This window comes from Lissotriton helveticus, chromosome 6 (assembly GCF_964261635.1).
Source record: "Lissotriton helveticus chromosome 6, aLisHel1.1, whole genome shotgun sequence".
In the NCBI taxonomy this organism is placed as follows: Eukaryota; Metazoa; Chordata; class Amphibia; order Caudata; family Salamandridae; genus Lissotriton; species Lissotriton helveticus.
This window is the reverse complement of record NC_136067.1, coordinates 1,854,641,923-1,854,657,456: the sequence shown is the minus strand read 5'-3', so window position 1 is coordinate 1,854,657,456 and position 15,534 is coordinate 1,854,641,923. Positions and strand designations below refer to the sequence as shown.

Below are 15,534 nucleotides of genomic sequence, written 5' to 3'. Positions count from 1 at the left end.
GGTAGATTTGAGGGTTTTGGGGTAGATTGGATGGAGTGGGTTAGATTTGGGTGGAGTGGAATGGATTAGAATTAGGTAGAGTGGATTGGAGTGGTAGATTGGAGTGGAGTGGGGTAGACTGGTAGAATGGAGTGGGGTAGATTGGAGTGGAGCGGATTTGGATAGATTGCACTGACGTGTGGAGTGGGGTAAATTGGAATGGAGTGGGATACACTAGACGTGGGAGAGTGGGGTGGATTGGAGTGGAGTCGGGTAATTTCGAGTGGGTTGGATTGAGGTACATTGGAGTGGGGTGAACATGAGTCAGGTGGACATGGGCAAACTGAAGCAGAGTGGGAGGGGTTGACTGGGTTAGGCTGAGTGGAGTGGGGTAGATTGGATTGGAGTGGAGTAAATTGAGTGGAGTGAAGTAGAATGGAACAGAGTGGAGTGTAGCAGAGTGTATTGGGGTAGATTGGAGTGAAGTAAATTGGGTGGGGATCATTGAGGTGGGGTAGATTTGGTGCAGTGGGTATATTGGGGTGGGGTAGATTGGAGTGGAGTTGGGTAAGTGGTGTGGAACTAAAGGCGTAGAGCGGAGTGGCATTTTGTGAGTCGAGTGGCGTGGCATAGAGTGGCAGAGCAGAGTAGTGTAGATTATGCATAGTGTGGTAGCGCACTGCCATTGCAGACAACACATTTTCAATTGAAATAGCCATTACATTTGTACCCAAATACAGTTTTACTGCACACCAAGGATAATGTGTGCAAATGTGAACACCTAGATGTGTTTTGATTGTATTTAAATATTTGTTTCCGCCACACTCCAGAATTACAAAATTAAAAAAAAAAAAATTGCTTCATATGTACTAATTCTGATATATTCTGAAACATCAGCTGTTCTTTTTTTTTGTGTGCTAGAAGAAAAAAACATTCTACACCCTCTCCTCTTGACATGGATTCTCAGCAGTAAACCCTCAAGCTACTACTAGGCCAAGTGTAAAACACAAAACTGGGAAAGCCTTTAGAAATAAAAAATAAAAAAAGATATTAAACCTTGAGTTGGCTGAGGGATAAAAAGCCATCATAAACTGTTAAACTAACAAAACTGTACATATTGAAAATATTTACCGTAAAACTGGCACGTAATCCTAGCTCTCCGCCCCCTGTCAACTAGATGGGAGGGGCAGCCACACACATCAGTAAGGGCCTATCCATTATTTGCACAGCCCCATGCACAGCCAAACAGCACATTTTCAGAGCGGATTACGATCATCAAGTTTGCCACAGTAACATTGATATAGAGAAATCCTCAGCATGACGGAAGCAGGAATTACATGAAAATATGTTTTAACATAACGTATTTATACAACATAACATACATTGCTTCATGTACTGTGGCTGCTGTTGGGGATCTCAAGATGTGTGCTTGCTTGCAAGTTATGGCAATAGAGTGCTTCTCTGCGAGCTCAGTTCTATTGTGACTTTCCACGAAATTTGTGCAGATGCGCCCCTTCTCAACTCACTGCTCGTATCTGTGCGCTGTGGCGTATGGCTATGGAGTATCCCAGTGAATGTCTCCGTGGGGGGTGAGAGGACTACCTCGTGGCCTTGGACAAAACCATACAGGTCGGTGTTGTTAGCAGCTCATTGTGAACATATTTATTTCACCTAACTATTAGGTAAAATGAATAAATTCAGCATTGTCAAATTTTGTCGTGCCAAACTTTATACCTAGCTATTAACTGGTTTGTACATGCTGTCAAACTGCACAGCAAAATATGTTTATTCAGTACACTTCAAGCTAGTCCATGCGATTTAAGAGTCCCATAGTAAAAGTCAACTTATGCAGCACATAAATGTGTTGCGTTTCAAGGCAGGTGTTGTTGTGGAAATAATTTTAAAAAGTCCTCGTCTCTCAATAAGGTCTCTAAAGCAAAGAAACTGCGCTTTGAAGGTGTGCTTGTAGAGATAGAGTTGCCAAAAACGCATAAAATATTTAGCGACCTGTAACCTAATAAGGGAAACTGCTGATAATCAGCTACGTATCACTTTGGGAGTTGGAAGCTAAGACAACTGAAATATTCTATTGAAAACACATCGATATTCTAGAATTCAGAGATCCGCGCTCTATTGCTTTTAAACGCAGTTTAATAGGAATTAACTTCATTAGAAACAAAAAGTCGTCCTATCTGTCAGGGAAGGCAAACACCAGAAGGCGGAAGTCCAGGCGGCGCACTTCATCATATGGGTGAGCGAAAGCGGACCCAGAGGCAGTCGGATAGCAGGGACAGCAGTAGGAATGCGGATTCAGTGAAAAATAAGCCTACAATTTACTTTCACAGCTTCTACGTCAGGTAAACAGAAGAGGTGCCATTGTCTCAGCCAAGTCCGTACCCCGAGATCCCATCTCCTCATGCCTTAGAAGGAACATCCAAAATGTTGCCTCCGGTCAGATGACTGATAGTCTTATGCATGGCTTTAAGTGAGGGGGGGTCTGTGTGGTCTGAGCACCCCCAGTTTTTTGGGGGGGGCTTCAAAAGGGGTCTCTAGGGGTCTCTATTTTTGGGCCTCAAAGGTCAAAGGTAGGGTGCCCAGACGTCCCGGTTTTTGTTGGTGTTTTGGGTGAGCATGCTCGCGCACTGCTTAAGGTGTGACGTCATTGTAGCAGGAAGGGAAATCCTTTGAAGACAGACACTTTCTCTCTGGATTTTTTTGGACTCCATTTTAAAACAAACTTTGTATAGCGTGGCGGACACGAAAGGAGATTTCTCGGCAACTGGGGAAAAGTTATAAGACTAACGGTCAGTAACAGGATGCCTGTAGCATGTACTGTCTCCATTGATATACTCAGAAGTATTTTATGAAATTAAATAATGGATACATAGTGGATATTCTATACTTCGTACTATTTTGACCAGCACTGGGGCAAGAAGCAGTACCATCGGGAGAAGGCACTGGGATAATTGAAACTTCTACCATCGAGCCAATCGTAGAATTTTAGAGAGTACGAATTGTCTTGTCTTGAGAAAGATGGTGAAACAATTTTAATCCATCGAAACGCGTCGACGCCAATTTTCATACATAATCTGTAACAAAGGAGGAGGTCTTCGAGTACTGGGTACCAGGACTTTTGCCACAAATACCGCTGCAACATAGATATGTAACAAATAAGGGGCATACTGAATTTGCCTGTGTTATGTACTCTCTTTTCTTAGTATTTTTATGTTTTCACTATTTGAATGTATTGTTTATCAACTGTGATCATATACTAGAGCAGATGTGTATAAACTTGATTTGACATTATGACATCTGGCATCTGTTAGGTACAGGGGTTCTCCCTAGTTTTATCAGTATTTTTTATTACTTGTATTTTTTTTAAAACAATAAATCGATTTATACTTTTGTAATTTTGACTGTTAATGATTCTCTGAGGGAGATGTATGGTACACTTTTCTTAAGTGCGTTTGTGATTATGTATGAATGGTGAGTACACACAAATTAGATTGTAAGGTATAGACGAATGGTTAATGAAGAGTTTTTACCTAATCCAAAGGATAACTTTCCTTTTCTACCAAACAGTGTAAACCACATTTTGAGAACTGAAATTCATATGACAAGCCAGTGTGAAATGCACATTAGAGTATGTAAAAACCTTTGTATTAACGGTATAATCACATACACTAGAAGAGCCACATTTTTATTATCCACTGCAGGGGACAAACCCCACCCCCTACCTGAGTGCTTTTGCTTTGTGGAGCAGAGTTAGTAGTATATGGATTTTAAGCTGTAACCAAGTGGTCTCTGATGGTCCTCCCTCGTTTGAAGGAGAACTGTGGGAGCTCTAGGGCCTCATTTAGAGATTGCAAATGTGTTAGTTTGAAAGGACAAAAACAAAGGCATCTCACCATCATCTTCTCAAGGTGAGAGGACTACATCTTGAGGCATCCATTAGAATAGTGGCCAGGTACTGCTGAACGCAGAAGGGGTGACATCATAAACATGGGAGAATACTTCTACCAACGTAGATCTGGAAAGACTATGCTGAATATCTCCACCAGAGCAGAAAGGTCTTCCTGATGCTGGAAACTTTGTCGCCTAAGGCACAACTGTAGGGGCGTCTGTCTCCATCAGGCATGTGGCACTGAAGGGATACAGGATGCCATCCAGCCCAAAAAGTGCAGGACTTTCAGAACCCGAAAGGGTAATAGAGGCTGAAAATTTGAGATAGTACTCTGAACCTCTGAGATCCTCTGAGGTGGAGGAAATACTCACATGCAACACAAATCTAGGATGGCTCTAATAAAGACAGCCACTGAACTTCAGGGGATGGACCAAAGTCAATGTGTGCAACAAAAGGTCCAAAACCAATGTGGGGTACCTGCTTTCACCAGCCAGTCATCCAAGTCCTGAAGTACATGGACTCCTTCTAAAGGAGGGTGACACAGCGCTCACTTTATTGAAAACTTGCAGTGATTCTTAAGGCCAAAAGGCAACACAACAATATTTATAGACCTAGGAGTGAAATATGAAGCCAAGCTCTTTTCAAGTCCGCGCTGCACTGCTCTGGAATACCCTTCCCCCGGCGATTCGTGCCCTTGGGGACCTGTTCTCCTTCCGCCGTGCGGTTAAAACCTTTCTGTTCCCTTAGTGCTCTCTTTTTATCCTCTGCTGCTTAGTTGTGTTATGCTGCTACCTTGTCGGGCGCCAGGACGCTCCTTCGCTGGAGCATCTGCGCGCTTAATAAATTCGCATAACATAACATAACATAACATAACACAGTGAGCTGGAAGAATTCGTATGTGAACAGAGGAATGCTGGAGATCCATGGATTCAATCCTGCGCCGTACAGGTAAAGTGGACTCATAGAGACAGCATCTTAAAACTTGGGTATGAGGAAGTAGAGACACTAAAGTATCAGGACGCTCTACTCCTGGGGCACTACATCAATGGCCCTTTTGAGCAACAAGGCCAGCACTTCCCCATCCAAGATTGTGGCATGGACTGGAGAATACTTAATAATAATAAATCCACATTTGTAAAGCGCACGATCACCCGCAAGGGTCACTAGGCGCTGGGGGCCGTCGGGAAGATTAAGCAAGCTATTGCCCAGAGTCACATGATGCTGGGCTAATCTCCTGAGGACTGGCCATAAGGGGGAGGGATAAAACCTTCTGTATCAAATGGTGCACATAGCATTCCACGGCAAGGACTTCCACTTGGCCAGAAAATTCTAGACCCTCCCTCTGACTTGAAGTTGAGGGTTGGGGAAGGGCAAATCAGAGTGGCAAGTTTGTGACAGAACCAGCAGAAAAGCAAACAGACTGCAGCTGGGGCTGGCAATCTGTTAGCCGATCTCTCCCATGAATGGAGTGGAAGAATTACTATGGATTCTTTATCTTATTCTAATTCTGTGTTGTGAAGGCCATTCAGCTATGTCTTTGTGTCTGTGCCTACCGAGACAGCTGTCAGTACCACCTGAATTCTTAGCATTCAAGGAACTTCTGAAAAGCATTGGGAACATGGATAGAAATAATTTCTACTTCCTTGCAAACCTTGTAGCTTTGCAAAGTGTAGGCTTTTATAGAGTGTGAAGTCTTTAATACAGCATACAACTGCGTTCTCATTAACTAATGACCGCATATGCTGGCCTATCGACACGTGCCACACTATGATGCATCTATCCCTAGGGATAAATAGGGTCAGCCCTTACCCAACGCACGTCGAACGCAGCACTAGGCCACTGGCTGCTCTCACTATGAGATTCCTGTAGGAAGGTAGATCCCTGACTATGGTTGCCCCCAACTTTTTGCCTGGTGTTTTGCTGGTTTTCTGACTTAGTTGACCTGGGGCCCTGCTATTCAGGACCCCAGGCCTACTGCTCTCTCTGTAAAATGGATTCCATGTACCCTAGGTACATATCTAATTGGATACTGAGTCACCTTATCAGTCCCTGTACAGTGTACCTTAGGTACCCAGGGCATAGGTGTACCCAGGGCCTACCAGGGGCTGCAGCATGTATTATGCCACCCCTGGCTGGCCATCCAAATCTGACACAACTGGCTGCACGACAGCTGGGGCAAGGTGGTGTAATCACCCTTTGCTTTAGATATAGTATTCCTATATCTAAACCTAAATGGGCACACAGATCTCCTATCAGTCACTCCTATGGCAGGCCTTAACAATCCTGAAGGCAGAGTGCTTGGAATCGTGTGAGATAGTGCTCTGGCATGAGCTGAGCCTGTCTGCGGCTTTCGGGATCCATCCCTTAGCCGTTTCCATGATATCGCATACCATATACTCTTAAGTGCATTATAATCCTCGCGGTTATGTGCCAACTCTGGTATCGCTTTATCAAAACATGTCGAGTAAGGTGTCATACGAATTGGAATACTAACCCCTCGCCAATTCTGGCGACGGGGTTAGCATTCCACCCTTCTAGAGGGACACGACATGCATGTAACCTGTAACCCCGGTTAAAGTTAGACAGAGCCTTAGCTCCACAAAATGGATGCTGCCACCGAGACACAAGTCTGCCCTCCTGCTGCTGGGAGTCCTCCCAGCCCAGGAGGCAAGGACAAAGGGTTTCCTGCCAGGGGCGGTGCCAGCACCGTCCCAGACAGGATTTTGTGTATCCTAGGTAGGCAGGGCTTTAGAGGAAGGTGACTGCAAGTGGCACCCCGGTGCTCACTGTGCATAGGCCGGCTGGAACCAGTTCCAGGGGCACTCCAGCCCCTGATCTGGGGAAAGCCCGCCAAAGGAGAGGGGTGTAACCACCCCCCTCCTAGTGCCACCCATAGGGCAGGACTTAGTCGCGTGCCAGCCCCTTTTTGCAGGATAAAGGTAGGAACTGGCCCCCTTCCAAATCAGATCATCTTTGAATCCTGAAACTACTTTCCACGAAAGGAACTCAAGACTTCTTCCCAAGATTCTCCCTTGTGACTAAGGAGTAGTCACCCTGCAGCAGCAGGCACCAACCAAGCATCGCGGTTTGTTGCCAGTCTCTCCTCCGGATCAAGACTGCTCCAGCACGACGAGAACCGGCTTCCCTGGCACCTCTGACCTCAACCTACATCATCAGCCCAGCTGTGATCCGTGGGTGCGACGAGACCTCGAGGGACCGGCCATCTTCAGAACTGCACGACGCTTGTCCAGCACGACCACCGAGTGACCCTCGACCGAGTGCTTTGGGGTAAGAGAAGCCCCGACCCTGAGCAGCTCCAGCACCGAAGTTCAGCCCCCCTGCATCCACGAGATCTGCGTGGGGCCCTTCTGCTCTTTGCTGCTAACCGCGTTGTCCAGGTCGCTTGCCCGTTGGCTAGTGGCCCTCTCACGACGCTCCACGACGACAAACACTGCTGGTCTGGTTGCTCCAGACTAGCCCTTGCTCCCCTCCAAAAGAGGAGCACCCTGGACCCTCCTGGTCCACTCAAGACGCCATTTTAGGTCCACCGCGTGGGCCTTGCATTTGCCAAGACTTGTTGCCCCAATCCTGGGTCCAGCGACGTCGACAGCAAGTACCTTCGTGGGACAGCTCGCACCTCCATCCTGGTCGCCGACAACGCCTCCTGGTCCGAGAGACTGCAGAGCCCAGCAGCGCCCACTCACCTGGCTGAGGTGACTTCGTCCGGTGCCATCCTGGTGCCCACTCAAATCACTGGCTAGTGATTCAGAACTTGGTCCCCTCTGCTTACAGGTTTCTTCTTCCCTGATCCAGGCTTGGATCACCACGAACTTCCTCACTGGTCGCCTGCCAGCAACTTCTTTCTTCAGGCTCCTGGATCTTCAACGAGGGTTTCCGACGCAACTTGAACCCTATGCAGCCGCAGCCCCTGGGCTAGGTAAACCAAGTACTCCGGTGCTTCAGCATAGTCCAACACTCTAAGTGTTCGGATCCACTCTTGTTTTCGACCCACCTAGTCGGGTTCGCCCGAGAACAGTAACTTTGTCTTTGCTAGCCTCCATAGACTTTTTCCCGCCTTACGCGTGAGAGTTCCCACTCTGCACACGACGTCCACAGGCCTCCTGCTACTAATCTAAGGGTTTAGTATTGTAGGCCTAGCGTTTCTAAAGTCTATGAGAATAGTTACTTACCTGCTAGTAATTCGCATTCCACTTCTTGTGTATATGGTTTTTCGTGCCCCTCGGGCATTTGTGTAAATTGTGCGACTTTCAGTAATTCTTCAAGAGTTTTGTTGTGTGCTTAGCTCCCTGTCTCATAAAGAGCCAGGGTAGTCTTGTTATAAATAAATACACTTTATTTTTGATAACAACTTGTGTGGTGTCCTTTCACTTGGTGTTCAAGGGGTAATGTGATGGTAAAACAGCTGGCTTAACACGCCCTCTAGAGTCTTAGCCTTAGACTGCTAGTATCCATGCTACTAGGATAGCTGGTCTATAAGGTTGACTTACAACCAATCATCAATAAGGGTTGTTTGGACTGATACAAAGTGCTCACTAGAATAGTGAACATTATATATCAGGCCAACTTCTCACAATTCCCTCCAGCTCTTCACACTCAAGTGCATGCTAGTACACTCAGCGCTCAGCTGTGCATGCGAATTCACTTGAATAAGTCCAATTGGCAGCACCTATACGCCAAGTACTGATCCTATTTATCCTCCCCCACAGATTAACCAGCCATTGTGCTGTACATATTCAGGCTAAAGCACCCGGTCCTGAAACTAGAAGTAAGTGTATCTGCTTCCCTTCTTCATAGGTGCTACTCCGAATGCCCCTACATCCTCTCTGACACACACCATTCAATTTAATTTCAGATTTTCTACAAAACAGCCCCCCCCCTCCTGTCTCAAAAAAGACCCGCTGTGACCACCAATTGGGGCACCTTAGGTTCGAAACGTCGATGCTTGTCCTGGGGTTCAGCACGACCAGGATTCCCACTGAAAGAAAAATAATCTTCGGCTCTAAAATCAATAGCTGGCCATCAACAAAAAAAGAACCCTTGTATATGTTTGTACATATGAAATTGTTTTCACTGTATATATCTTTCACGTTTTTGAGCACCGAACACAATTGTCACTCAACTGCACCTTGCCACTTACGCTGACAGTCTACACATGTACTGTATGACATCATTGAATGACGCAATTCTGATAAAAAGATAAAGTACAAACCAGTCGACCGTATGGCTTATTTGCTTAATTATAAATTACTTAAGAAAGTGTGTGTAGGAGAGTTTCTGCCCCAGATTGCATGTACCAGCAGTTTCAAAAGTAATTTCACTGCTGTATTGAGCTGCCCCTGATGCCTGCTGATCTCTGCCCTGCTGATGACAAGGAACTGAACTGAACCCATCTAACTTGAACCCAGAGTGACTCCAAGGACTTGCTTGCTTGCGTCCTGTTTTCTGTAGTCTCAGGGACACAAAAGACTTCTTGCAATTCTGTTGGTGCTGCTGGCTCTGCTATCTGTGATTCCTACCCTTGCCTGAGGTGCCCCTCCAGTCCTGGGCCTCTGAAGTGGATTCTGCAGCCGATTTGCTACAAACTCGATGAATCATGACCACTGCACCGATCAGAACCGACGCAGTGCTGATCCGAAGGCATCACTGCGTGGTTTGACGATGACATGGGACCCGACTGCGAGATTTAATGACAACACAACTCCAATCCAAGGGCCCGACTGCGGAGCTAAACTTTGACGCATTGACCGACTGCGTGAATCATCACCGACGCATCAGACTCTAGATGACAATGCTTTGCTCCATCCAAGGTACTTTTTCAGCCGACCCTGAGTAAGTCATGTAGCCGGCCTGACCTCCATCGCAGTCGGCCTGAACTCTTTACCGATTTACCCTGGTCCAGCGCGATTTCAAGTAACCTTTTAGTGCTACTGACTTCTACGCACTGTTTTGGGATTTAATCTTTAAAAATTCATATCTTAACTTCTACACTTCAGATTTTTGTCATTGTGGTCTTGTTTTACTCGGATAAATAGTCTCTATACTGCTAAACCTCTGTGAAGTCTTTTTGTAGTGTATTCATTGTGTTAATGTGTGTGTGTGTGTGTGTTGCGCAAATACTTTACATATTTCCTCTTAGGTTTAGCCTCCCTGCTCTGTGCCAAGCTTTCAGAGAGTGAGCACAGGTTAATTTAAAGTGTATCTAACTTACCCTGACTAGAATTGTAGTCCTCAATTAGACAGGGTGCACACCTCTGCCAAATAGAGACCCAATTCCCAACAGTATCACACAATGTTACAAAGTGAAGGCATAGTCTCTGTTTAGCCTGTGGCTGGGTTTAAATTCTGACAACAAGAGTGTCAATTTCTCCATAATTGCCTCCCTACTCCTCTATTCGTAAACAACACTGCTTAACAAATGTCATACTCCATAACATTTTGATAATCTGACAGGAAAATGAAGAGGATGTCCTCTTTGGAGGACGGTATATCCAGCAAAGGAGGGACATTTGTCAAAGAAAAAAAGCAGAGTGACTGAAATTCACTCCCTGCACAAAAAAGAAACATACTCAAATTCTAGTAACAACAAACGGTTTGATTGCAGACGGTGGAAATTGAAGCCAACTACTACTTACTCGCCGGCATATGTTTTGGACATTGTTAATTTGCCCCTAAAAACCAGTAAGAAATACTAAATACTGTGGCCTTCCAACAACGAATTTAATAGTTAGGTGAGCACAATGTGGTTCGACGGGCTCTACTGCTCAGCACATCCTTATACATCTTATATCCATATTAACATAGGACAGCATTGAAATTGTAGAGATTACAGTACCATTCTTTTCTGATTACTTGCATTAAATGGTAAACAAGTGGACAGTTAAAACAACCATAGTGTCCTATCAGAACTCAAATAGCTTCAGTGCTTATAGTGTCATCAAAACAATCCAAACTATTAGAGCATAATGAAAATACTTACAGCTCCAGTTTCATCCCGAAGTGTTGAAATTCTTCCACTCAACAAACTAAAAAATAAAGATGACATCATTGTTAATTTGACCACCATTTAGTGTCCTTTCTTGCAAGCTCTCTTTTCTAGTAATGGTATTAGATGAGATTAGTACATGGCTTCCGCTGCCACTTATGCTCTCTCCTCACACACTTTTGGTACAAACTGTGAAGATCCCACACTCCTGAGATAGTTATTTTGCTGTATTACTAGAAAATAATCCTCACATGCTTCTGTAGGAATAAAAGAAATCAAACTTTCTTTTTTAGGTCTGGCTTGAAAGAGAAGTTGTCTGCAGGATTCTATTGTTACCAAATTCCTTACAATAAACATAGAGACAGCTTTGGCTCCGCCCAGAGGAGTATTTCCTTCTCGTGTCATGCTGTTTGGTGTATTATTCCGCCCCCTATGCCCTATTCTGCCATCCCAAAGGTATTCTGAATTATAACACGTTTAGCTCATAGATGCACTGTATACAAAAAGTAATAATTTTGTCTTTACACTGCAGCAGGCTTTTTTAAATGTAAGTGTTTCTTAAGACTTGAAAGGAAAAACTAGATAATTATGGAGAAGCAAAGCAACTCCCAGCAAACACGGTAGCTCTCACTTTATCGGGGGGTAAATTTATGTAAAGGGAAGTAAATCATGTACAATGTTGCTAAGAGTCTGACAAACCCAATTCCATTTATTCACAAACAAAAGCTTTGCTGTGAAATAAAATACGTTAGTGAGTGATCAATTAATTTTTCAGTACTAGTCCAAAGTCAAGCCCTGCGGGGACATCATGGTAAGCGGCTTCAATGAGTTTGAACCCAAGAAAAGTGTTGCGACAGGTGCAGCAACTATTTTTTGCCCGAGCTACTGACTAACTCTATTTACAGGTATATGCCAGAAGTGTATGCCTGCAATGCTATCACAATTTATGATTCTCAATAGCAATAATTTGAAATGTATGCCGTCCTGGACATTAACTCTCATCTTCATGAATATTTTAAGTGCACTATTTATAATTTCTCAGAATTATTTGACCATTCTATATCATTTATTAAATGTTACAGAGTGCCCACAGACAAGCACTAATGGATTAATCATTAAAGTACTATTATCCTACTTCAGCATCGTGGTTAGAATAGTTTTTCAACCTGAGGATACATTAGACAGCGAGCAAAAAAATTGATGGGTAAAAAGAATGGGCAGCATTAGTCAACCAATGGCATAAGCAAATAATTGCATATATTGTCTTAGTCAAATAGTTTTTTACCTCAGGAAGACCCATCAATGTCTTAATGTCTGCAGAATACATGAGGTACTCCATTTTGCCACTCTGCTAATAGGCTCATGCGTAATGAGCCCAACTTAAGCTGCCTTCCTTGTGATTACTGTACTGGGGTGAATGTATGACATTGTTCTACATTCTGTCCATCAACTGTGTTTTTTGCAATTTCACCCCGAGTGGGCTGGGTATGCTCAGACGTGAGTCCCAGGCTCTCCACACCACTGGAGTCAAGCTATCCAGGCTGATGAAGGCTGATAGCCAGAAACCGGTCTTTGGATGCTTGATTCCGGTCTGGGAACGACATGGCTTGGTAGTTCGGACTGGACTGTTCCCATGAGGCACAGGGTCAGAGCTGATTTGCATATAGCCAGTGTCTAACCCCGGGTGGTGTGGAGTGCAAAAAAATGATGGATTTTGAGCCCAGATCCTTGTACTGGGGTGAATGTATGACATTGTTCTACATTCTGTCCATCAACTGTGTTTTTTGCAAATCCTTGTGATTAAATGCACAGGCAATGAACGCAAAAGAAGTATGTTGGTCAGAATAACAACGTTTTGCATAATAGATTATCCATCTGACTTTGATGAAGGTACTTCCTTGGTCCTGTTCACATTAAAACAGATTGTGCATAGCATTGTTGACCTACTTGATCGAAGAAGCATGAGGTTTCACAAAGAAAAGTGGAAGATAAATCCCCATGGTCATGATGAAAGACAGTGCAGGGTCTGAACCACACAGGGCTTTCACCTCACTGAAGTAATGGTAAGCATGAACATTTAAATGTATTTCAGGAAGCAGCCTCAAGTGAGTGAGGCAGAGGCATTACAAGTGGACTGATGCACATGAGGCATGAAAGGATAAATACTTTAAGCCCCTTGGAACCTCAATTTATCAGGGTGAACTTCTTGCAGCACTTGAGCAAATCAGCATCTAAAATATTGAGCCGTGTGAGCAGATAAATATCGCACAGACAGAGCCTGCGAAAGAGGCAGGTTTTTTTCTTTCATCACAAGTATTAGGAGTATAAGCCAGGTTGGTCAGGAATGCTCCTAGTTATGGTTTCCAGTTAGGCTTTCCAAACTTCATTTGTTTACTTGAGGACTTTGGGCTCGATGAGAAATCATGGTTTTGGAGGAGGAGGAAATGAATTCTAGTGGCACTGTCAAAAAATTACTGAAAACTGCAAGGTAGTTCTGAGCATGCTGTATTAGCTCTACATCACCATTACCACCATCTCCATTGGAATTGAGAAAACTGTTGGAGGCTGCAAGCCTCTGATGTTTGTTGCCCAGGGTGTTTTGGTGTCTGCAGAAGCATCATCAAGAGTGGTTAATGTCAGAAAGATACCAAATCTTGCAGGACCGGAAGGACTGGGACAGCATTCATTTCCCCACAGTTCTGTGCTTCAGCCAGACATAAATGAATCAGACACAAGACAGAATATATATTGTTGGCAAAGTCATTTTCTCATAGGCTTTGAATTCAAACTACTTATTAACCTCATGAAGTTAGTGGCTGCATGAACATAGTGGCCAACTGGGAGGTTAACTGTGTCAGGTAGTAGCAAGCCACTAGGGATATTTGCACCAAAGGAGTGTAGTAGAGGCAAACAACTGGGACCAGTGGAGTCTTGGCATACCCCTGCACCGACAAGAGGAACATACCCTGATGCTGAGTTGCCAGGTTATACGATATGCTGTCAGAGACGGATGGCAGTGACATATTTTCTTTAGTCTGCAGTTGTGGGCATGTCACAGTAAAACAAAAGACTAAAGGAGTCAGTCAAGCTATGTAGGTAAGCTTGAAGGAATCAGGTTTTTGTACCACCCAAATTTGTTAAAATGCTTTCCTGCTACTGGTGAGTTTTGGGCCGTGTTGGGAGTCTATGTGGGCCTGACCTCTTATGCTTCTCCATGTGGTGTGGACATATGGGGAAACTGCTACCTTCCTGTTAAAATGTTGCCTACCAGGAACAGGAGTTGGACTGTTGCAGAAGAGAAGGACAGAGCAAGGCAAATCTTACTTAGGAGATAGGAAGGGTGGCATTGGGAGCGGCTACATTTACTCCAAGGTACAATAATTTACTGCCACAGGAGTGATTAGAAGTTTGTTCCCTTGATACGCATCAAGGGATAGACAAATGCATGGCCAATTGGAGCAACAAACCAGTGTCACTATGCACTGAAATGGAAGTACTTTGACTAGGAGATGCAATTGTTGGCAGGAACCATCAAAAGTAGATTAGTTATCTTACTCGACCTGATAGTACACAAGTCTCCAGAGGAAGATATGTTAGGTTCCTTGTCGAGCTCTCAGGTTAATGGGCTTAGAATGCACCCATGCGCATGGCTTGCATACTTTTGACCGGTGCTGTCACCCATCTAGAGTTGGTTGCAACCATCCACTGTATAGGATCTGTGAGGGAAGCATCCAAAATGAAATTAAGTAAAGTTACAAGATAATATGCCTTCTTCCCCACTGTATTGTAATGTACTCCATATTATGCCATAAATGTACTGCACCTTGTCACTTCATCTTTAAAATAAGATCTAATGTTTCTTGTGTTATATATCATCCTTGCGCTGAAATCATGAGGTGGTTCTTCAGGGTCCTTCTAACAACCGTACCACATACAGCACATGTGAGCTGCAGGAGCATATTTCCCATGTAGAACATGCTTCAAGTGTAGAGCATAGGAGAAGTTGGCTTCAGTCCACACTAAAGGATGAGAAGTAAAGGAGCTGGCAAGTGTGTGCAAGAGAGTGGGGCAAAAAGTGTTGGCACATGTTTCGGCACAAACGTTTATACCATCAGCGATTCTGAGAAACACTTTAAACAGCTTCTGAGAACAATTTCTGGCCCCGCTACTCTGAGACCTGGCACCCACAATTTGGAAATAAAAGAGTTTAGGACACTGAAAAAAGCTGGGACGTAATCATATTATAGTTTAATATTCATTTTGTCGGCTTTCTGCCATACAAATATATACAATATAATCAATAAATACATAAAATCACAAAAAAAAGTTTCTTATTAATCAAATTAGCCTGCAAAAAACAAGCAATAAGGACAGTAAAGCCCATAGGCCCTGCAACTACAAATGAATGGCCCCATCAAGAACAATATGTATATACAACAGAAAATAATAATAAAGAGCATAAGCATCATGATATCCGAAACATTGTTCTGCCTTACAGTAGTATATCTGCCTTCCCCAAACTACATAACAAACCCATAAACCAACAATTTCCTACCAGTCATGTTGGGCAACAGGAAACAAACAATTGTGTCTATTAATGCAGCAACTACTAATGGAGATTCTCACAGGGTGCAGATACACACATTTT

At 44.1% G+C, this 15,534-nt stretch overlaps 1 protein-coding gene across 1 annotated transcript in view; it reads right to left on the bottom strand.

Moving 5' to 3' along the window:
• KCTD3 (potassium channel tetramerization domain containing 3) overlaps nucleotides 1-15,534 on the bottom strand; it is a 339,598-nt gene that overhangs the window by 213,708 nt on the left and 110,356 nt on the right. Inside the window, exon 3 of the mRNA XM_078649783.1 lies at nucleotides 10,881-10,926. Within this exon, the coding sequence (XP_078505909.1) occupies nucleotides 10,881-10,926 (46 nt within the window). The remainder of the gene's footprint in view (nucleotides 1-10,880; nucleotides 10,927-15,534) is intronic.